Below are 22,109 nucleotides of genomic sequence, written 5' to 3' on the forward strand. Positions count from 1 at the left end.
TGACTACTATTTACCTCTTCAATTGGTGGTAAAACCATATATGTCCACTCAGGTGATTTGTACTTCTGATTTGGTCTTCTCACTCTTTTTGGCCTTTGGACAACTTCTAATTTCTTTCCCAATGCCTCTCTTTGACTGGTTATTTCATTAACCTGCTCTTCTTGTTTCCTTTCTTCGTTAACCAGTTTGAATCTCAGTCCATCATTTCCTCTAGGCCAATTATCTCCTTTACAAAATCTTTTTGTCTTAGGCTCCGTGGTGTTATGTTCCACTCTCCAAGCCCTTTTTCTTAGACTCTTCCTCAATGGAGTTTCATCTGCACTGTCATCTGTCTCACTTTCAGTGTCTTCAACAGTTTCATTTATGATGAACTTCACAACTTCTTTTTCTTTTTCAGTCTGTTTTCTCTTTTGACAGTTCATTCACTCTGTTAGGAACATCTCGATAGCTGGTACTTGGAATCTCATCCTTATCGTGAGTTTTTTCCTCTTTTCCAGTTTCAGGATCTTCATTCCTGCTTCCAGAGCTTTCTGACTGTTCTTCAGAGTTTTCTTGCTCACCAGTTTTATCTTCACTCTGCTCGTTGTGCTTTTTGGTGTCAGTCTTTACCAATTCTCGATCTTCAGATTGATCTTCAGAATTCGGTACTTCAAGACTTTCTCCTTCAGAAGCAGAGCTAGTATCTGATGCTTCTAGATATCGACGTTCCTGTTGATCTTCAGTATCTGGACTTCTCTCTGGTTCACCTTCGGAATCTGAATCAGTTGTGCTCTCAATTTTTTCATTTAGATTTTCAGGTTCAGGCACACGGATGGTGTGGCTTGCATGTATCCATCTCTTTACTCCAGCACACTTGACTGTAGTAGTGCTAACCAAAACAACTTGTCTTGGCCTCTGCCAACAAGGCACCAAACAGTTTCTTCTGCGGTGTACCTTTATTCGTACCCAGTCTCCAGGGACTAGATCATGTGCTGGACTTTTCTCTTTGGTGTTTGATTCAGTTCCCACCCGATGGAACACCGAAATTACCACGTCAGACAGGTTTTTGCAGTAATCCAGTATGATGTCATCATTAATTGTCAACAATTTATCAACTGGTACATATGCTTGTCTCATCAGCCTTCCCATTAACATCTCATGTGGACTCAGTCCAGTTTTCCTGTCAGGTATGCTTCTTAAGGTCATCAAAACAAGTGGTAAGGCATCAGTCCACTTAAGTCCTGTTGCTAAGTACATTTTTGCAATCCTGTTCTTAATTGTTCCATTTACTTGCTCAACCACTCCTGAAGCCTCAGGTCGGTAAGCACAATGCAGTCTCTAACGAATGTCCAGTGTTTTACATACCATTTGCATGAGTTTATTTTGAAAATGTGAAATGTGAACCACGATCAGTTTCGATCGTCACTGGAAAACCGAACCTAGGTATGACCTCACGTAAAAGTAATTTTGCAACAGTTAGCCCATCATTCCTCCTCGTGGGAAAAGCCTCTATCCATCAGGAGAACAAACAGATGATCACCAAAACATATCTGAGTCTGTTACATGGCGGAAGCTCAATGAAATCCAACTGCATTCGTGTAAATGGACCTCCCTCCTGTCCTATGGTTCCCAAACTCACAATAGCTCTTCTGTTTGGATTAAACTGCTGGAAAACTAGGCATCTCTGGCACAAGCTCTCAGCTATCATCCTGAACTCGGGATTGTACCACGTCTGTCTAAATAGGCGAAGCATGGCATCCCTCCCAATATTAGCTTGACCAAGGTACATTCGGGCCATATTTGAGATCATGCTATCAGGCATTACTGGTCTTTCATTTTTATAAACCCAGATTTCATCTTCCTCTCTTTGTCAACATCCTGCTTTTAACCAAACATTTTCCTCTTCCTCATCAGCTTCTTCGTGCATTTGCCTCACTTCCTGCCAAGTTTCAACTACAGTTGTTAGCATTAAAGGACTTGAAACATGCTCTTTCTCCCTTTCCTTATTAATGGATGCAAGATTTTTGGCACAGTATTTAGCAATTGAGTCTACATACCTGTTACCTCGGGTGATATAGTCATCCCCCATTTGTGTGCTGCACATTTAACCACAGCTAATTTGTCTGGTAGTTGAATTGCATCAAGCAACATTCTCACAAACTCTGTATTACGTATGGGGGATCATGCAGAAGTCAAATAACCTCTTTGGGACCACAGTTGTCCGTAGTCATGGACAACCCCAAAGACATACTGACTGTCAGTCACTATGGTTACTTTTATTTCTTTTCCCATCTCACATGCTCGAATTAAGGCAATCAACTCTGCTATTTGAGCAGAACGAATTCCTTTCAAACAAGAAGCTTCCAATACATCTGCCACCGTACAAACGGCATATGCTGCGCTCAAAACCCCCTCATCTGTTCTCAGACACGAACCGTCTACAAACATCACATAATCGGATTCAGTGAGTGGCTCATCTCTGATGTCTGCTCATGGTTTGGTACAGTATTCAAGAACATCTAAGCATTTGTGATCAACCTCATTTCTCACTTCTGTTTCCATGGTATCAGGCAATAATGTGGAAGGATTCACATTTATGCATCTAGAATTTGTCACATTTTCTGCTCCTAGAATTATCTTCTCATACTTGGTATCCTATTGTTAGTCAAGTACTGTGTTTTTGTTCTAGTGAGGAGAATCTCCACAGAGTGAGGTACATACACTCTTACAGGAAATCCCATCACTATTCCTTCACTATGTTCTAGACTGACGCTTGGAGCTGCTACTGCTTTCAGACAACCTGGCAATGCTTTTGCAACTGGGTCCAAAACAGCTGAGAAATACGCAATAGGTTTTCTCAGTTTTCCATGTCTCTGAATCAGTACTGATAATGCACATCCTTCTCGTTCACTGCAATATAGCTTGAATTCTTTTTCATAGTCAGGCATCCCTAAAGCTGGTGCTTCACATAAATTCATTTTCAGCTGTTCAAATGCTTCCATTTCAGTTTTAGTCAGAACTATAGGGTCTCTGATATCTGCTCTGGTTAATCTCTGCAATCAATGAAAATCCACTAATCCACTGTCTACAATAACCCACCATTCCCAAGAACATTCTCACTTGTCTTTTAGTTTATGGTGGCTGAATTCCCTGTATCATTTTGATTCTTTCTGTAGTGACTTGTCTGATTCCCTTGGAAATTGTATGACCTACATACTGCACTTCCTGCTGACAAAATTGTAATTTTGACGGAGACACTTTATGTCCTTCTTCGGCCAAATGATTCAACAATGCAATGGTATCTGTTACACATGCATCTTTTGTCTTCGATGCCACAAGGAGATCATCGATATATTGAACCAATACAGACTCTCCAGGCATGTTCAAACTTTCTAATGATTTCTTTAGCAATTGATTAAAGATAGATGGACTTTCAGTATACCCCTGAGGAATTCGACACCATGCCAAAATACAGTCTCCGGATCTAAACTCAAAAATTGTCTGGCTTTCTGGGTGCAATGGAACTTTAAAGAACGCAGTACACAGATCGATCACAGTGTATCATTCTGCAGCATGGGGAATTTGATATAAAATCACTGCTGGATTTGGTACAATCGAACTACATGGGTGTAACTATTTTATTAACATTTCTCAAATCTTGTACTATTCTAAATGTTCCATTTCGCTTTTTCAGTCCCATTATCGGTGAATTACAAGGACTACTTTCTATCTCTCTCAGTATGCCTTGTTCAATCATTTTGTTTATCACTGGGGTTATTCCTTCAAATATTTCTGCAGTCATTTTATACTGAGGAATATTCAGGTAACTTGCACCTTCTTTTATAGAGACTTTTACAGGATCTACGTCTTTCATTAATCCAATATCTTCACCTGTGAAATCCCACACCTTTTCTGCCACTACCCTTTTCAATTCATCCGGTATCTTTTCTCGATCACACACGGGAAACAATTTGTTGTGTTCTGCCTCAATCATAAGAATGGTCATTTTGTACAGACTGTCTTCATCTGGGGTTTGCAATTCTATGCCATCTGGTGAACAGTGTATGGCACAGTTCATTTTACACAGAATATCTTGTCCTAACAAATTTACGGGGTTACTATCACACACCACAAATCGATGCATGTCTTTGAAATTTCCAATTTCTACTTCAACTGGTTGTGTCAAGTAAGTTTTAATCTGTCTATTGGCAACACCTACAACTTGGATGCAGTTTCCTGAGAGAGGAGGATTTTGGACTTCCACTGATTTAACAGTAGAACGGGTAGCACCAGTGTCACCTTTCCACTTACAAATGGACCAGACTGATCTACCTCAAGAGTGGCTCCAAGCACACACTCTTCTCCCTCTCTCAGGCACAGCCAGAAACTTTCATCCGACTCACTCCCACATTCTTCTTGCAACCAATACTGAGGACTCACATTCACTCTAGGTGATCTGTTTACCTGCTCGACTCCACTGAATCCTGTCTCTGCACTGTATCTCTGTTGATTTACACTGTGTGGAAGTGGCGGTTGTGGCACCTGACTTTGCTGATTAACTATTTGCTGCTGTTGCGAGTGCTGTTGAATTACCTCATTCTGCACCCGTAGATTCAATGATGCATTTTCTGGATTAACTCTTGGTGGATACTTACACTCTTTCTTCCAATGCCCTATTCTGCCGCAATTATGACAAGGGAACTTTTTCTTGAGCTCTTCTATATTTCCTACTAATTTTGTTTTGGGGAAATTTCCTTTCGATTTTCCCTGATTTGCATCACTATTTTTATTTTCCATTTGTGCCACTTGGGGTTCTGCTACCTTCACTTGTACCCACATAGCTTTTTCTTTCAGCTTCTTTTGTTTAGCATCAATCTCTTCAATACAGTATTTTGCTTTTTTCAAAACTTCATCCACAGTACCTGATTGCCAACCTATCATATTATGGCATATCATGTCTCCAATTTCTGGTCTCAATCCATACACAAATCGGTAAATAAAATGACTCATGTTGGACCCTGCCTCGTGGCGTGGTCCTACCCCTCCCGCATGGCGGGCCCCGGACGACATCGGCCCTCCATCCAGCCCGGGTCGGCCTCGGGCACACCTCTGCACGACCTACAAACCACCAGATCCGCCACCCGGCGGCCCACAACCACTGACACGGCACACTCGGGCCGCCCCAGCATTACCGGTCCGGTGCCCCGGACCCTCATTCCAGGCCCGACGCCATCTTGGGCCCATCACGTAACAGACACGTGGTCCCGGCCCAGCCGCGGCCACGGCCCCGGCGAGCCCGCCATCAAGGCACCAAGAGCCCTCCGGGTGGTAGAGTGGCCACTCAACCAGAGACAAGGAGAGGGGAGTTTCGATGGCTCTCCAACCGTCCCCGGATGCCTGGTTTCGATCGGCCTCCGGCCTCCCTGAGCGCTGGCTCCACCCCCTGCTGGGTGTCTGGACAGCATCATCCCGGCCCCTCTGACCCCCAGGCGAGAGGGTCTGGACATCAAAGGACTCCAGACCTATATCTGGGCCAGCCCCGGAGTAAGATGGCAGTTGTATCCCGGAGTCGAGAAGCCCTGCTGACGCTGTCGCGGCTGACCCTGAGACAAACTCACCTTGCTGTTCTACCTGGAACCTGCTGGCGCTGCCGCGGTCCATCTTCGCTGTAACCACCTTGGAGCCTGCTGGCGCTGCCGCGGTCCATCTTCGCTGTAACCACCTTGGAGCCTGCTGGCGCTGCCGCGGTCCATCTTTGCTGTAACCATCTTGGAACCTGCTGGCGCTGCCGCGGTCCACACTCGCTGAACCATCTTGGAACCTGCTGGCGCTGCTGCTATCCACACTCGCTGAACCATCTTGGAACCTGCTGGCGCTGCCGCGGTCCACACTCGCTGAACCATCTTGGGGCCTGCTGGCGCTGCCGCGGCCCTACCTTCCGGAACCCCCAGCTCGAGGATTGAGAGCTGTGCGTAGAGTCTCCTTGCAACCGACCATCTATAAGACTGTCCCGCTACCTTGCTCTTTGTCACGAGACTTTCCAGATCTCGGGATCTGCTGTATATATTGAAACGATACTTATTGCCAGATAAAGATTGAAAACTCTATCTACTTGTGGTGTACATTTGTAGTGGTGTGGTTACTCTGCTGTACGATTCTAGGAGAGGGCCCTCACGTCGGAGGCCCCTTGACATCGCTCGGTCCCTTCTCTGAAGGAGGGGTAGACCTAGGGGTGGTCAGTCAGACACCTTCTGCCTCCCCCGGGTTCGCCTTTCTAACATTGGTGGCAGGCTCTGCGATCCGAGCCAACGCAAAATCGTACAGAGAGTGATCTACCCGCTACGACGGAAAAACACACAGAGACCATGACGACCCAAGGAACCAACCTACCTGCCGAATTCCAGAAAGAGAAGATAGAAGAATACAGCCACAAAGAACTAAAACAATTCTGTAAAGACATGGGTATCGCTACCACTGGCCTGAGCACAAAAGAGGACTTCAAATCGGCCCTACAAGCCTGGGTGGAAACCCGAGACAGACCACCCCAAGAGGAGAATAGCCCGAACGGGCAACAGGAAACCAGCGCACCCCCGACGGGGGAAAAAACCACAACACTAAACGCGGACCTCATCTATGAAGACGCTCGAGAACGAGAGCGCAACCGGCTACACGAATTGGAGCTTGCACGACTCCGGCTAGACAAGAGAACTCCAGCTAGCGGGGAAAAAGATAGCCCTCGAGCAACTGCGGCTGGAGGGGGATCTAGAAGAGAAACGGAGACAACGTGACCTCGAAGAAAAACGACTAGCCTATGAACACGAACGAGGCCTGAGAGAACTAGTAATCAAAGCCAAGATCAACGAAGATAGCGCGGCCGGGGCCAAGACCTCGGCCCCTCCCGTGGACACCAAGGTTCACCTACCGAAAGATGTAGTCAAAGAATACTACAAGAACGATGATATCCAGCAATGGTTCAAAGCCTACGAGGTGGCCATGACCGCCCATCGGGTCCTCCTGAAGGATTGGGGCGCCGGCCTATGGGGAAAGTTCGTCAACGAAGGGAGGGACGCCCTGCTGGAACTCCCTGACACCGAAATGACCTCCTATGAACACATGAAAACGGCCCTACTCACGCGCTACGGACTCACCCCCGAAATGTACCGGCAGAGGTTCCGAGACTGTAAAAAAATCCCCGGTACCACTTGGGTGGAATATGTGAACTTTTTTAGCAGAGCCTTCGAGGGGTGGGTCAAAGGCAGTCAGGTCACTACCTACCAGAAGTTGGTCGACCTTATGTTATGGGAGCACCTCTCCAACAACTGCTTCATTGAACTACGACAGCCCATCCTCGACAGCAAGTTGACCGAGCCGCGAAAGCTAGCGGTCGAAGCAGATCGGTGGGCGAGCAACCGCGTCCACCGGAACACTACAGGAGAATACGGACGAGGGTCCCCGGGGAACCACCGGCCGCGAGGCGGCGGGTCTGGCATCAGCCAAGGCCGAGACCTCCCGCCGGGGTCTTCGCCCGCCTCCTCTACACCAGCCTCCAGCCCGAGGGGGGCCCATCCAGCCCGACCAGGGCCACGCCCCAACGTTACGTGCCACAGATGCCAGCGGCTGGGTCACTATGCCAATGATCCTCTCTGCCCCATGAACCAGCGGCCCGGCACCACCGGGCCCCCCGGTCGACAAATCACTGCAGCCGCTCTGGGCGAAGAAAAGGATGAAGAAGAAGAGGTCCCTATGGAACCAGAAGAATGGGAGTCCGCGGCCATGTGCCTCGCCTCCCTGGGCGACAAAGACATGATCCCCCGAGACCAGATTCCGATCAACACCCAGAAGTACCGCCAGTGGGTCACCATCAACGGACGCCGGGCCGAGGCTCTCCGTGACATGGGGGCCAGCATAACCACCGTCCGCTGCCATCTGGTGACCCCAGAACAAATCTTGCCCCACGTTCTGTGCCCTGTCCGGTCAGCGGACAATTCCGAGAGCCTGTGCCAGATGGCTCGCATCCCCTTCAAGTTGGGAGGAGTGTCCGGCATGCTGAAAGTCACCGTCCGAGACGATGCCCCGGTGGACTGCCTCCTAGGGAACGACCTGGAAAGTTTCCCCTGGGCACAGATCGAGCGAAGAGAGCATCTGGGGATGCTAGGCCTTCCTGAATGGGTTTGCGTAACGACCCGATCCATGTCCACCCGGGACGCCGTCCCAACCCAAGACAATTTGCCCGAAGAACCTGAATGGCCGGCACCTCCGCCACCCGCCACTGCCACAGCCGAACCCGAACTGGGGCCGCAGGGCCCCAGCCATGAAGAACTTCCCGAGCTTGGGCCCCTTCCCGAACTAGCCCAGTGGCGCCAAGAAGGGGGCCCCACCCGCGAGCAGTTCCGTCGGGAACAAAAGACATGTCCTTACCTTGAGGGACTCCGACAACAAGCCGCCACGCAAGCCACAGGAGACTCCTCGGGGTCCCACTGGATCTATTGGGGCCAGGACCTCCTGTACAGTGAACAAAAGATCGCCGAGCTGGGGGCCGGCCGAGTGCTAGTCGTCCCCCTCCACTTCAGAGACTTTCTCTTAAACCTGGCACATGATGTGCCCCTCGCCGGGCACCTGGGGCAGGACAAAACCTACAGCCGCCTGGTGACCCACTTTTATTGGCCGAAGATGCGCAGCGATGTGTACAACCACTGCCGAAACTGTCCGACCTGCCAAGCCAGCGGAAAGAGTGGGGGGAAAATCAAGGCCCCACTCCAACAGTTTCCCGTGGTGACCACTCCCTTCGAGCGAGTAGGGATCGACATCGTGGGGCCCCTGGATCCTCCAACCTCTCAGGGGCACCGCTTCATCCTCGTCCTGGTGGACCATGCCACCCGCTACCCAGAAGCTATCCCGCTCCGGACTATCACAGCCCCCGTAGTGGGTCGGGCGCTAATGGGGATCTTCTCTAGAGTTGGCTTCCCCCGAGAGGTCGTAAGTGATCGGGGCACAAACTTTATATCGAAATATATGCGGTCCCTGTGGCAACAGTGCGGGGTCGCGTATAAGTTCACCACCCCGTATCACCCTCAAGGGAATGGACTAGTGGAGCGATTTAATAGGACCCTGAAAGGAATGATCAAGGGCCTAGAAGAGCCCCTCCGGCGCAAATGGGACGTTCTGCTGCCATGCCTCCTGTTCGCCTACCGGGAGGTACCCCAGAAGCCCCTGGGGTTCAGCCCCTTTGAACTATTATATGGACACCCTGTGCGAGGCCCCCTCAGCCTGGTCAAGGAAGGCTGGGAGCTGGCCGCCTCCGATACTCCGCCCGATGTTTTCCGATACCTCTTGACTCTACGCAACCAGACTCGGAAGTTCCGGGAACTGGCCGAAACCAACCTGAAGGCCAGTCAAGAGGAGATGAAGCGCTGGTATGATGAAAATACCTCGTCCATTGAATTCGAGCCGGGCCAGCAGGTCTGGGTCATGTCCCCGGTCGACCCCGGCGCCCTCCAGGACAAATGGACGGGGCCCTTCAAAGTGGTGGAGCGCAAGAGCCCCGTCACCTACCTAGTGGACATGGAGTCCCCCCGGAACCCCCTCCGGGTCCTACACGCCAACCGGCTCAAGCCCCACTTTGTCCACACCGAACTGAGCCTGTTGTTGGCTACCGATGACGGAGCAGAGGACGACTCCGAGCCTTTACCAGACCTCCTGAGCACCTCCGAGAAAGATGGCTCCGTCGAGGGGGTCTCCCTCTCTCCCGCGCTGACACCCAAACAGCGCCAGGACTGCCAGAAACTGCTGGGTCAATTTGCGAACTTATTTTCCCTCACCCCCGGAGTCACTCAGTGGTGTGTTCACGACGTCGACACCGGGGACAGTCCGCCCGTGCGGCACCGAGCCTACCGCGTCCCCGACCGAGTCCGGGCCTGCATCCAAGCCGAAGTTTCCAAGATGCTAGCCCTAGGGGTAGTCGAACCCTCAGACAGTCCATGGGCCAGTCCCGTCATCCTGGTCCCTAAGGCCGCCGCCCCCGGGGTGCCCCCGGAGCTGCGGTTCTGTGTCGACTACCGACGCCCATCCCATTCCCCGAGCGGATGAACTGATCGATCGCCTGGAAGCCGCCAGGTACCTCAGCACCTTCGACCTCACGGCCGGATACTGGCAAATCGGCCTCACGCCAGGGGCACAAGAACGATCCGCTTTCTCGACCCCCGATGGCCACTTCCACTTCAACGTGATGCCCTTCGGCATGAAGAACGCTCCGGCTACCTTCCAGAGACTAGTGAATCGGGTGCTGGCAGGGCTGGAAGAGTTCAGTGCCACCTATCTGGACGATATTGCGGTGTACAGCCTCTGTTGGGACGAGCACCTGACCCACCTCTGGAAGGTCCTGACGGCCCTCCAACGGGCCGGACTAACAATAAAAGCCAGCAAGTGCCAGATCGATCAAGGGTCCGTGACCTATCTGGGACACCAAGTGGGGAGCGGCCAAGTGGCTCCCCTTCAACCCAAGATCGACGCCATCCAGGCCTGGGAGCCCCCCGTCACCCAGACCGCCGTCCGAGCCTTCCTGGGGCTCACTGGATACTATCGGCGGTTCATAAAGGACTATGGGAGCATTGTGGGGCCCCTCACAGAACTAACCTCCAAGAGACTACCCCCGAAGGTGCACTGGACCCCCGAGTGCCAAGTAGCCTTTGAGACACTAAAGACTGCCATGTGCACCGCCCCGGTGCTCCAGGCCCCCGACTACAGCCGAGAGTTCATCGTCCAAACTGACGCCTCGGAACACGGCATTGGGGCCGTACTCTCCCAAATGAACTCTGACGGAGTCGACCTTCCTGTGGCCTTCATCAGCCGGCGTCTGCTGGCCTGAGAACAACGATGGAGCACCATCGAGAGGGAAGCATTCGCCGTCGTATGGGCCCTAAAGAAGCTCCGGCCCTACCTCTTTGGCACCCACTTCCGAGTACAGACCGACCACCGGCCCCTGCGGTGGTTGATGCAGATGCGGGGCGAGAACCCGAAGTTGCTACGTTGGTCCATCTCCCTTCAAGGGATGAACTTCACCGTGGAGCATCACCCTGGCAACGACCACGCCAACGCTGACGGCCTCTCCAGATTCTTCCGCCTTGGCGAGAAGAATCCCCAAGAAGATGGGTGACTCTCCCCTGCCTTCAGCTGGAGGGGACGTGTGTTGGACCCGGCCTCGTGGCGTGGTCCTACCCCTCCCGCATGGCGGGCCCCGGACGACATCGGCCCTCCATCCAGCCCGGGTCGGCCTCGGGCACACCTCTGCATGACCTACAAACCACCAGATCCGCCACCCGGCGGCCCACAACCACTGACACAGCACACTTGGGCCGCCCCAGCATTACTGGTCCGGTGCCCACCCCGGACCCTCATTCCAGGCCCGACGCCATCTTGGGCCCATCACGTCACAGACACGTGGTCCCGGCCCAGCCGCGGCCACGGCCCCAGCGAGCCCGCCATCAAGGCACCAAGAGCCCTCCGGGTGGTAGAGTGGCCACTCAACCAGAGACAAGGAGAGGGGAGTTTCGATGGCTCTCCAACCGTCCCCGGATGCCTGGTTTCGATCGGCCTCCGGCCTCCCTGAGCGCTGGCTCCACACCCTGCTGGGTGTCTGGACAGCATCATCCCGGCCCCTCTGACCCCCAGGCGAGAGGGTCCGGACATCAAAGGACTCCAGACCTATATATGGGCCAGCCCCGGAGTAAGACGGCAGTTGTATCCCGGAGTCGAGAAGCCCTGCTGACGCTGTCACGGCTGACCCTGAGACGAACTCACCTTGCTGTTCTACCTGGAACCTGCTGGCGCTGCCGCGGTCCATCTTCGCTGTAACCACCTTCTAGCCTGCTGGCGCTGCCGCGGTCCATCTTCGCTGTAACCACCTTGGAGCCTGCTGGCGCTGCCGCGGTCCATCTTCGCTGTAACCACCTTGGAGCCTGCTGCCGCTTCCGCGGCCCATCTTTGCTGTAACCATCTTGGAACCTGCTGGCGCTGCCACGGTCCACACTCGCTGAACCATCTTGGAACCTGCTGGCGCTGCCGCGGTCCACACTCGCTGAACCATCTTGGAACCTGCTGGCGCTGCCGCGGTCCACACTCGCTGAACCATCTTGGAACCTGCTGGCGCTGCCGCGGTCCACACTCGCTGAACCATCTTGGGGCCTGCTGGTGCTGCCGCGGCCCAACCTTCCGGAACCCCCCAGCTCGAGGATTGAGAGCTGTGCGTAGAGTCTCCTTGCAACCGACCATCTATAAGACTGTCCCGCTACCCTGCCCTTTGTCACGAGACTTTCCAGATCTCGGGATCTGCTGTATATATTGAAACGATACTTATTGCCAGATAAAGATTGAAAACTCTATCTACGTGTGGTGTAAATTTGTAGTGGTGTGGTTACTCTGCTGTACGATTCTAGGAGAGGGCCCTCATGTCGGAGGCCCCTCGACATCGCTCGGTCCCTTCTCTGAAGGAGGGGTAGACCTAGGGGTGGTCAGTCAGACACCTTCTGCCTCCCCCGGGTTCGCCTTTCTAACAACTCATGTCTTTTTCGTTCAACTCTTCATACCCACTGTATTGTTTAAATACCAATCTCTCATAAAATGAATGCACAGATTCCTGTGTAGTTCTGTTTATTTTTACCCAATCTGTCTCTTTTGGTGGAATTTTATTCTTCAGGAATACAATCACTTGTTCATATATTCTCATTACTTCAGGTGACGGAGCACCTGTTACTCTGTCTTGAGGATATTCCTCTTTTGGCCAATTCACAGTGATTTTACACTCAGTCCACAAATCTGCTGGCAGAACTATGTCAAATAACACATCCAAATCAACCCATAATACTTTTGAAAATTTCACAAACCGATCTACCTGTCGATACCATTCTACTGGCTTTTCTCTCAATCTGGGGAAATCATTTGTAAATGATAATATATCCTGTCTACTCCATGGAACATGTACATATCCTCCTCCTGGTATTTCTCTCATAGGGAATTCATTTGTGACTGTCTCTTTTCTCTGACTGGAAATGCTAAAGTTGATTTATGACTAGTCTCTTCTTTCTTCTTTGCCCATTTCACTCTCCATTTATTCACATCCCCCCCATCTGTGTAACAGCACAATTAATTCTTTTATTTGGGTCAACCTTCCGGCAGTATTCATGTTTTCAATGTCTTTTTCTGAAAAGTCCACTCTATAGGATTTCTGCAATGTTTTATTCTTTGCAAATTCTATTTCGAATTCATTTGCCAAACGTTCCAACTGATCATTTACTGACTTTGCTTACCATGTTATGCTTTTACACATGAACATAAGTTCATCATCTGGGTATGTTTTTAATCTATCTGTTCCAATTGTTCTAATAATTAATTCTTCCATATCCACTTTTAGTCTCGCTACAACCAGTACTTTAGGTTCATGCTCTTTTAATTTCAGAGTTTTAATCCAATCACTTAATTCCTGCTCTGATGGTCCTACAGGTGTCTGCCTTAAATCTATTTTCTCTAGGCTCTTTTCAGGTGTAGCAGAGTCAGATTCTACTCCAGTCGCATATTTATAGGGTAAACTCTGATTGAAAGTCAATTCAGGCAGATTTACATTATTGGTTTGTCTAATTTCTGACAAATCAGGATAAATGTTCTCTTACTTTTTGTAAACTCTGTTGCAAATGGATTGTTAAACTTGGCTCTTTTATTCTTTGATTCTCAAACACTGGAATTACAGGTCCTATCGTTACTGGAACTGTTACTGCTTCCATATTTTTCGTAAGTTCCTGTATCTGTTCTGTCAATGCATTTGTAGATCGTATATATTCAGCAGTAGTGACTTGTTCTTCAACTCGTCTTTCTACCCTATTTACATTTTCTTGTTCATTACTTTGCTTGGGGGTACCAGTAAGTCTTGGTTCCGTTATTGAAGTATTCGGATAATATTTCACTTCTATTCTTTCAGGTACATCTTTAAAATTAGAAAATTGTCTTGGGGTTTCATTAATCCTTTCATCTACGGGTGGGGCATTAGTTATAGTCCATAAAGAACCTGGTTGATACGGTGGTGGTCTTCTATTTATTATTTCCTCTAGTACAGCATCCTCTGATTCACTTTCACCATAGCCTTGGTTTGCTTCTTCTACATTTTTTCTCTTCTCTGTGCATTTCCGCCCTTCATAATCATCCACTAATCTGACCGGAAACATGCCATCACACATAACTCCATCTACGCATTCTACTCTCATGTGTCTCCCCCCAGAGATTTCGAAATCTACCTCTTGATCTGATATGTCCTTTCAACCTTTCGCTTTCCAATTCATGCATCTCATCCTCCCATTCAACTAGAGCTTCAAACTGAGTCGGTCTGGGTCTTGGGTCAAGATTCATCATCTTTTCTCTCAAATTTCTCAAAACTGCCATATCAAAAGATACTCCTTCCGGAAAAGCTTATACACCATCGTTTCTGGTATATCTTACCCAATTCTCTAACCAAACACACGTATGGTAACCATATTTTGACAACATATAGGAAGCAGGCGTTTTTGGCGGAGGAAGTAATTTTCCCTCTCTTGTGACTATCGCCTTTTCCTTTACAAACACACTTTTCAATTTCGCAAACCATGGAGGTTTCTTCCTTTCCTCTCCGTAATAGTAATCCATTTTTCTGTAAAATCCCTGTCTTTCAAAAGATCACGCACTTCCCTGTTGCTGTTCCGTAACACCAACCTATCACAGCGCGGTTTACACTAATGTACCGATTAGAACAAGATACGTCTCTTTAGTGCTTAACCAATAGTTTTGCTGCTTTTCGTGATGCACCAATCAGCTCTTTGCCCTGTCTTGGTCACGAGGACCAATCCCAGTGCGACACCTTTGACGTCACCTGGCCGGCCCCTGCAGCGCCGACTAATCCCTCCTTTACAAGGTTTTTTTCAAGAAGCCGTATTTACAAGATATTTGATTAAATCGGTTAGTAACTTACACAAAACAACTCCATTCGTCTGTTTCGGTAAACAAAAGTGATAGTCCCGTTCAGAGGTGACCAAATGTCCAGAAGTGGCACTATTGGTTTCTAAGCACTAGAAAGAGTCTAATATTTTAAAAGTCATAACTGTAGACACACACACATGCATGCACACACACACACACACACACACACACACACACACAGACACACACATTCTCTCTCTCTCTCTCACTTTCTCTCTCCCCTCTCTCTCACTTTCTCTCTCCTCTCTCTCCCAGAAATAGGAGACCCCAGTCAGAAGGGCAGTGCCCAACCTTCCAATATACAGCTGGTTTTGTTACATGATCAGCAAGAGTCAACACTTTATTTTATGCCTTTATTTCACTTCACATCAGCGTAACATTTCACACTTAGTATAATTCACCATCAGATACATCACTGGGGAGCCAGGAAGCAGATGACAGGCAGGTTGCAAATACTCGGTTCACTGTTGCGATCAGTGCTGGCGATGAGCTTCTGACTACCTGTCATGACAACACGCAACGGAACAAATGCCACATGTTCAACAAGTGGGAGAAGCAGGGCGACCAAAAACTGAGACTCGGAGAGAAACAAATGCAGCCCTAAAGCCATCCACCCATTCTTTACGTGGAATAGGTGTACTTCCGGGGTCATGGCCTTCTGTGAAGCTGTGGCATGTCAGCTTTTCCTGGGTTAGGCGCTCACTGCAAGTAAATATGGAAAAAACACATATGAGTTGTAGACTGAATAGTAAAACTCACTCAGGTTTTCATGATCCCCAATGAATATGTGCAATGCAAATGTATTGTGGTGATTATTGGTATATAATTTGATTATATAAAATATGAATGGATTGTACAGGTTTTTTTAGGTCTCGCCTACGCAGCGAGAATGCGCTGCTTAGGAAAAAGACCTTTAGTAATCGCTTCAGCTTTGCAGGCAAAAAACGTACATGTGTTGCATTGCTTTGAATGGCAACGCGTACACGTTTGGCGATTCCCTTGCATGAGCGAGCTTTCAAACCATATGTTAATTACAAACAGATGGTTCCTGTTCGCTCCCACAAGGGAAAGGCCCCCTCCTCTCTCCCCTCCCCCTGCTGCTGCCTCCCCTCCTCCTCGTTTTACTTAGCTGGGAGCTTCTCTCCTGCCTTCGAAGAATCAATACTTTCGCGGCAGCGGCCCACGCTTGTCTTGCTAATTACATTATTTTGTCCATTTTTTATTTTTAGAGGATCCTGTTTTTGTGAATCGCGCCATTCCGAGGATTCTATCTATCGCCTACAGGCATCCTTAGCGCAATCACCATGCACGAGTACTTGTCAACTTTAACTTTTGGGGCCAATGTAGGTGCTGCAGCGGGGCGCTTGTGCCCTCTCAACCCTGTAGTGTGCACGGTGGGCACAAAATCACACAAGGGGGTCCCTTTAAACCATCCATTCAGCTGGAATGAACAAAATAATTTAATTCACAACACAAGTGCGGCCCGCGGCTGTTAAAGTTGCGATTCTGCAAAGGCACGAGCAAAGCTCCCAGCTTAGTAAACAAGCCCCGCTGACAGATCCGCCATCATTAATGCCACCTAATTCCCATCATCCGCAGCGCCATCGATGAGTTAAAGGACCGGGCGCGGTTCTGCTCCAGTGACGCCAGTGGCCTAGTGGGGACGGGAATGTTTTCCTTTTTTGTTACATCCAAATCAATTGACCGAGTCTGAACTCAGCCAACCGGGAGAGAAGAACAAACCAGGCTGACCTGGCTCTTCCAGCAGCAGGGTTGCGCTCACTCACTACTGGCTGCGCTCACTCACCGTGCAGAAACTGCTCCTGACATCCTGCACACCCTACTCCTGACACTCACCCTTCACCGTCTGCTCCTGACATCCTGCATCGTCTGCTCCTGACACCCTGCACCATCTGCTTCTTTCACAGTTAACCTGCGCCATATGCTCCCATGCTCTCACCATGCACGGTCTGCTCCTGAGAACTTATTACCCTGTGCCACCTGCTCCTATGCACTCACTCTCCGCCATCTGCCCTGCAGCACAGTTGGCGCCTGATACACCTTGCACCGTCTATTCCTGCACACTCACCCTGCACCGCCTGCTTTCACGCACTCACCATGCACCGCCTGCTTCTAAGAACTCACCCTACACCATCGCCCTGAACTGTCTAGTCCCAAGCACTCACCAGACACTATATACTTCTGCCCACTCACACTGCACAGTTAGCTCTCATCCACTCACTCTGCACCGTGCCTTTCATTCCCCCCGCCCCCCGTTGGCCATGGTGCCTCCCCCCTAAACACTTATAAGGTCCCAAAGGCAAGACCTATTGGCTATGCCAATGCTTGTTAATAATTGAGCCCAGCCCCATGATAGAGTTGGTCAGCAGCACTTTGGGGTCATTCAGACACCAGCAGTCAGTGCCTGAAGGCTGCTGTGGCTGCAGAGTTACCACCTCCACCCATGCCCTGGCAGGCAGAGCACCCACCCTAATTAGATGTAACGTTTGCAGCAGCATTCATTTTTGCTTCTCACAAACAAGCCCTCAAAACAGAGATTTATTACAAAAAACAGACAAAACCAATTTCCTTGACATGGTCCCCTTTGCCTTCCATATTACAATGGTGGGAGAGGAGGCTTTTTATGGACTGGCACCAGTGCCTGTCTTTACTGGGCATCCACAGGAGACGCGCCAGGCCCTGAAATGCCAATGAGCAGCAGGACTGCTCTCTGCCAACTGCTAGATGACCCCCTTTGTCTTCCACTGAATGGACAATGACACACGTCACTACTACTAGAATTAGATGGTGGGAGAGGAGGATATTTATTCATATGTACTAGTGCCCTTCGACACACGTCACTACTACTAGAGTTAGATGGTGGAGACAAGGACATTTATTAACTGGCACCCGTGCCGGACTTTACTGGGCATCTACAGGAGACGTGCAAGGCCCTGAAATGCCAATAGGCCGCAGGATTGCTCTATGCCAACTGCTAAATGACCCCTTTGTCTTCCACTGAAAGGACAATGACACACGTCACTACTACCAGAGTTAGATGGTGGGATAGGAGGATATTTATTAATATGTACTACTGCCCTTCAACACATGTCCCTACTACCAGAGTTAGATAGTGGAAGAGGAGGATATTTATTAATTTGCACTAGTGTCCTATGACACACGTCACTATTACTAGAGTTAGATGGTGGAGACAAGGCTATTTATTAATTGGCACTACTGCTCTTTGACACATGCCACTACTACCAGAGTTAGAAGGTGGGAGAGGTGGTTATGTGTTAATATGTACTAGTGTGTTCGACACATGTCACTACTACCAGAGTTAGATGGTGAGAGACGAGGCTATTTAGTAATTGGCACTAGTGCCCTTAGACACGTCACTACTACCAGAGTTAGATGGTGGAAGAGGAGGCTAGTTATTAATTGGCGCTACTGCCCTTTGACACATGCCACTACTACCAGAGTTAGATGGTGGAGACAAGGCTATGTAATAATTGGCACTACAGCCCTTTGACACACGCCACTACTACCAGAGTTAGATGGTGGAGACAAGGCTATTTATTAATTGGCACTACTGCCCTTTGACACATGCCACTACTACTGGAGTTAGATGTTGGGAGAGGTGGTAATGTATTAATATGTAATAGCGTCCTTCGACACATGTCACTACTGCCAGAGTTAGATGGTGGGAGAGGTGGTTATGTATTACTATGCACTAGTGTCCTTCAACAAATGTCACTACTGCCAGAGTTAGATGGTGGAGACGAGGCTATTTATTATTTTGCACTACTGCCATTTGGCACATGCCACTCCTACTAGAGTTAGATGGTGGAGACGAGGCTTTTTATTAATTGGCACAACTGCCCTTTGACACATGCCACTACTACCAGAGTTAGATGGTGGAGACGAGGCTATTTATGAATTGGCACTACTGCCCTTTGACACATGCCACTACTACCAGCGTTAGATGGTGGAGACGAGGCTATTTATGAATTGGCACTACTGCCCTTTGACACACGCCACTACTACTAGAATTAGATGGTGGGAGATGAGATTAGTTATTTATTGGCACTAATGCCCCTTGACACATGTCACTACTACCAGAGTTAGATGGTGGGAGACAAGGCTAGTTATTAATTCGCACTAGTGCCCTTCGACACGTCACTACTACTAGAGTTAGATGATGGGAGACGAGGCTATTTATTAATTGGCACTACTGCCCCAAGACACATGTCACTACTTCAAGAGTTAGATTGTGGTAGACAAGGCTATTTATTAACTGGAACTAGTGCCCCATCACATGTCACTACTACCAAAGTTAGATGGTGGGTGACGAGGCCATTCATTAATTGCCACTTGTGCCCTTCAACGCATGTGACTACTACCAGAGTTAGATATTCATGGAGGAGGATAGTTATTAACTGACACTAGTGCTTCAAGACACATGTCACTACTACAAGAGTTAGATGGAAGGAGACATGGGTATTTATTAATTGGCACTAGTGCCCTTTGACGCACGTCACTACTACCAGAGTTAGATGGTGGAAGAAGAGGTTATTTATTAACTGGCACTGGTGCCCTTCGACATGTCACTACTACTGAAGTTAGGTGTGGGAGACAAGGCTGTTTATTAATTGGTGCCAGTACCCTTGGCACACGTCACTACTACCAGAGTTAGATTGTGCTAGATGAGGCTATTTATTAATTGGCACTAGTGCCCTTACACACGTGTCACTACTACCAGAATGAGACTGGGGAGACAAGGCTATTTATTGATTGGCACTAGTGCTCTTTCACACATGTCACTACTACCAGAGTTAGATGGTGGGAGAGTAGGATATTTATTAAAATGTACTAGTGTCCTTCGATTCATGTCACTATTACCAGAGTAATTTGGTGGGAGACACGGCTATTTATTAATTGGCACTAGTGCCCTTCGACATTTCACTACTACTGAAGTTAGATGTGGGAGACAAGGCTTTGATTAATTGGCACTAGTGCCCTTCAACATGTCACTACTACTCAAGTTAGATGCGGGAGATGAGTTTATTTATTAATTGGTACTAGTGCCTTTTGTGATGGGCATCCTTGGGAGATGTGAAAGGGTCCAGCAGTGGCCACAGCGGTATCTGAATATGTATCTGAACCCCACACCCTGACTTCAGGAGTGAGTGGAAAACTATTTCAGAGCTCTAAGCTGTCACTCCACCAACTGCTAGATGACCCCCTTTGTCTTCCACTGAAAGGGAAATCACTCATACCAGAGTTAGATGGTGGGAGACAAGGCTATTTATTGATTGGCACTAGTGTCCTTCGACGTATGTCACTACTACCTGAGTTAGATGGTGGGAGTGGAGGATATGTATTAATATGTACGAGTATCCTGACACACGTCACTACTACCAGAGTTAAATGGTGGGAGACGAGGCTATTTATTGATCAGGAGCAGTGTCCTTCGTCATGTCACTACTGCTGAAGTTAGATGTGGGAGATGAGTTTATTGATTAATTGGCACTAGTGCCTTTTGTGATGGGCATCCTCGGAGATGTGAAAGGGTCCATCAGTGGCCAAAGCTGTATCTGAAAGTGTATCTGAACACCACACCCTGACTTCAGGAGTGAATGGAAATCTATTTCAGAGCTCTCAGGTATTCAAGAATCATTTATGTATATAGTATACATTAAGCTAATCCTTTTCTGCTGCTACCACACCAGTCTCAATCCTTTACTCAGTGGTGCTCATTGGTCAGACCTCAGCAATCTTTCACATGCTGACCTTGAAACCTGAATCTTTAAGGTAATTTTATACTTGCATTTATAGTTTCCCTGCCATTGTTCCCCTATTTATTGAGTCTTGCTGTCTGATCTAAGTTGCACAACCTTTCACTAGTTTACATCACATGTGACAGCCCAGGAAGGACTTTCACAAAGTAAGGTCCCATGTGTTGGAACTTTGTTTAAGTATTGGTGGACATGTGTGTGGTTCAGCCTTCCAATGCACTAGGGTCAAACCTTTACATCCAGTCCATGTACCGTGTGTGTGAATATCTTCAACTGACCCTTAAGGCAAGAAAGTCCCCTTCTTGACCCCTGTGATTAATGGGTGGACTACAGTGCCAACTTGTGCTCTTTGTACACACTTTATTCGTGATGGAGCATTGGGTATCTCTTCTGCACAGGCTCAGCATCAAGAGGGTACAGGCTAACCCCATGCACAGTAAAGCAGAGCACATGCCATGGTGCCACACAGGCCTTCTGCCACTTCTTCTCAGATAAGAAAAGACACCTCCCTGCTGTGCCTAGCTCAGTGATGAAGAGCCAGTAGTCTCTTTACCGCAAATAAACTTACCGAAGGTGTAGGTGGCCTGGAATCCCTTCATGTTCAATGAGCCATCACTGTGGAACTGGAGCAGAAGGGAGCTCCCGGTGGAAGTCACTGGTGCGACTGGCATGGATTTGCAGTATTTGCCAATAAGTGGGGAGGTGGTCTTGGCACCATCGAAAATAGACAAGGAATCAGCGTTGCACGTAGGATTAGGTTCAAGGGCAATAGATGTGAATGTCAATGAAACCTGCAGGGTGTAAATAAGAAGTGTGTGTTAGTCCTTAAATAGTACCGGGTAGTGAGACATAAGAAAGGGGAAGTATATTTTAGCTCTTATTTACCATCACTGTCCTGACAGCAGGGGGCAGTGTGACATAAGGAAACAGAAGTATAAATTAGCCCTTATTTACTATCATTGTCCTGTAAGCAGGAGGCAGTGTGACATAAGGAACGAGAATTATGCGTTGCCCTTTATTTACCATCACTGTCCTGCCAGGAGCAGGCAATGTGACATAAGAAAGGAGAAGTATGTTTTAGCCTTTATTTAACATTACTATCCAGCCAGCAGGGGGCAGTGCGACATAAGGAAACAGAAGTATGCATTAGCCCTTATTTACCATCACTCTCCTGCCAGTAGGTGGCAGCATGACATAAGGAAACAGAAGTATGCATTAGCCCTTATTTACCATCACTCTCCTGCCAGTAGGTGGCAGCATGACATAAGGAAACAGAAGTATGTTTTAGCTCTTATTTACCATCACTATCCTGCCACTGTAGTTGGTCAGTTATAAAAT

At 48.7% G+C, this 22,109-nt stretch overlaps 2 protein-coding genes across 2 annotated transcripts in view; one reads left to right on the forward strand and one right to left on the reverse strand.

Moving 5' to 3' along the window:
* Positions 1–15,577, forward strand: part of LOC144827866 (embryonic protein UVS.2-like) — a 92,373-nt gene extending 76,796 nt beyond the window's left edge. Inside the window, exon 13 of the mRNA XM_078686031.1 lies at positions 15,381–15,577. Coding sequence (XP_078542157.1) covers positions 15,381–15,577 — 197 coding nt within the window. The remainder of the gene's footprint in view (positions 1–15,380) is intronic.
* Positions 15,578–15,664: 87 nt separating this feature from the next.
* The window catches only part of LOC144827867 (embryonic protein UVS.2-like), a 59,147-nt gene continuing 52,702 nt past the window's right edge, over positions 15,665–22,109 (reverse strand). The window contains exons 12-13 of the mRNA XM_078686032.1: positions 21,340–21,562; positions 15,665–15,675 (exon numbers count right to left, since the gene is read on the reverse strand). Of these exons, the coding sequence (XP_078542158.1) occupies positions 15,665–15,675; positions 21,340–21,562 (234 nt within the window). The remainder of the gene's footprint in view (positions 15,676–21,339; positions 21,563–22,109) is intronic.

This window comes from Lissotriton helveticus, chromosome 4_1 (genome assembly GCF_964261635.1).
Source record: "Lissotriton helveticus chromosome 4_1, aLisHel1.1, whole genome shotgun sequence".
Classification (NCBI taxonomy): Eukaryota; Metazoa; Chordata; class Amphibia; order Caudata; family Salamandridae; genus Lissotriton; species Lissotriton helveticus.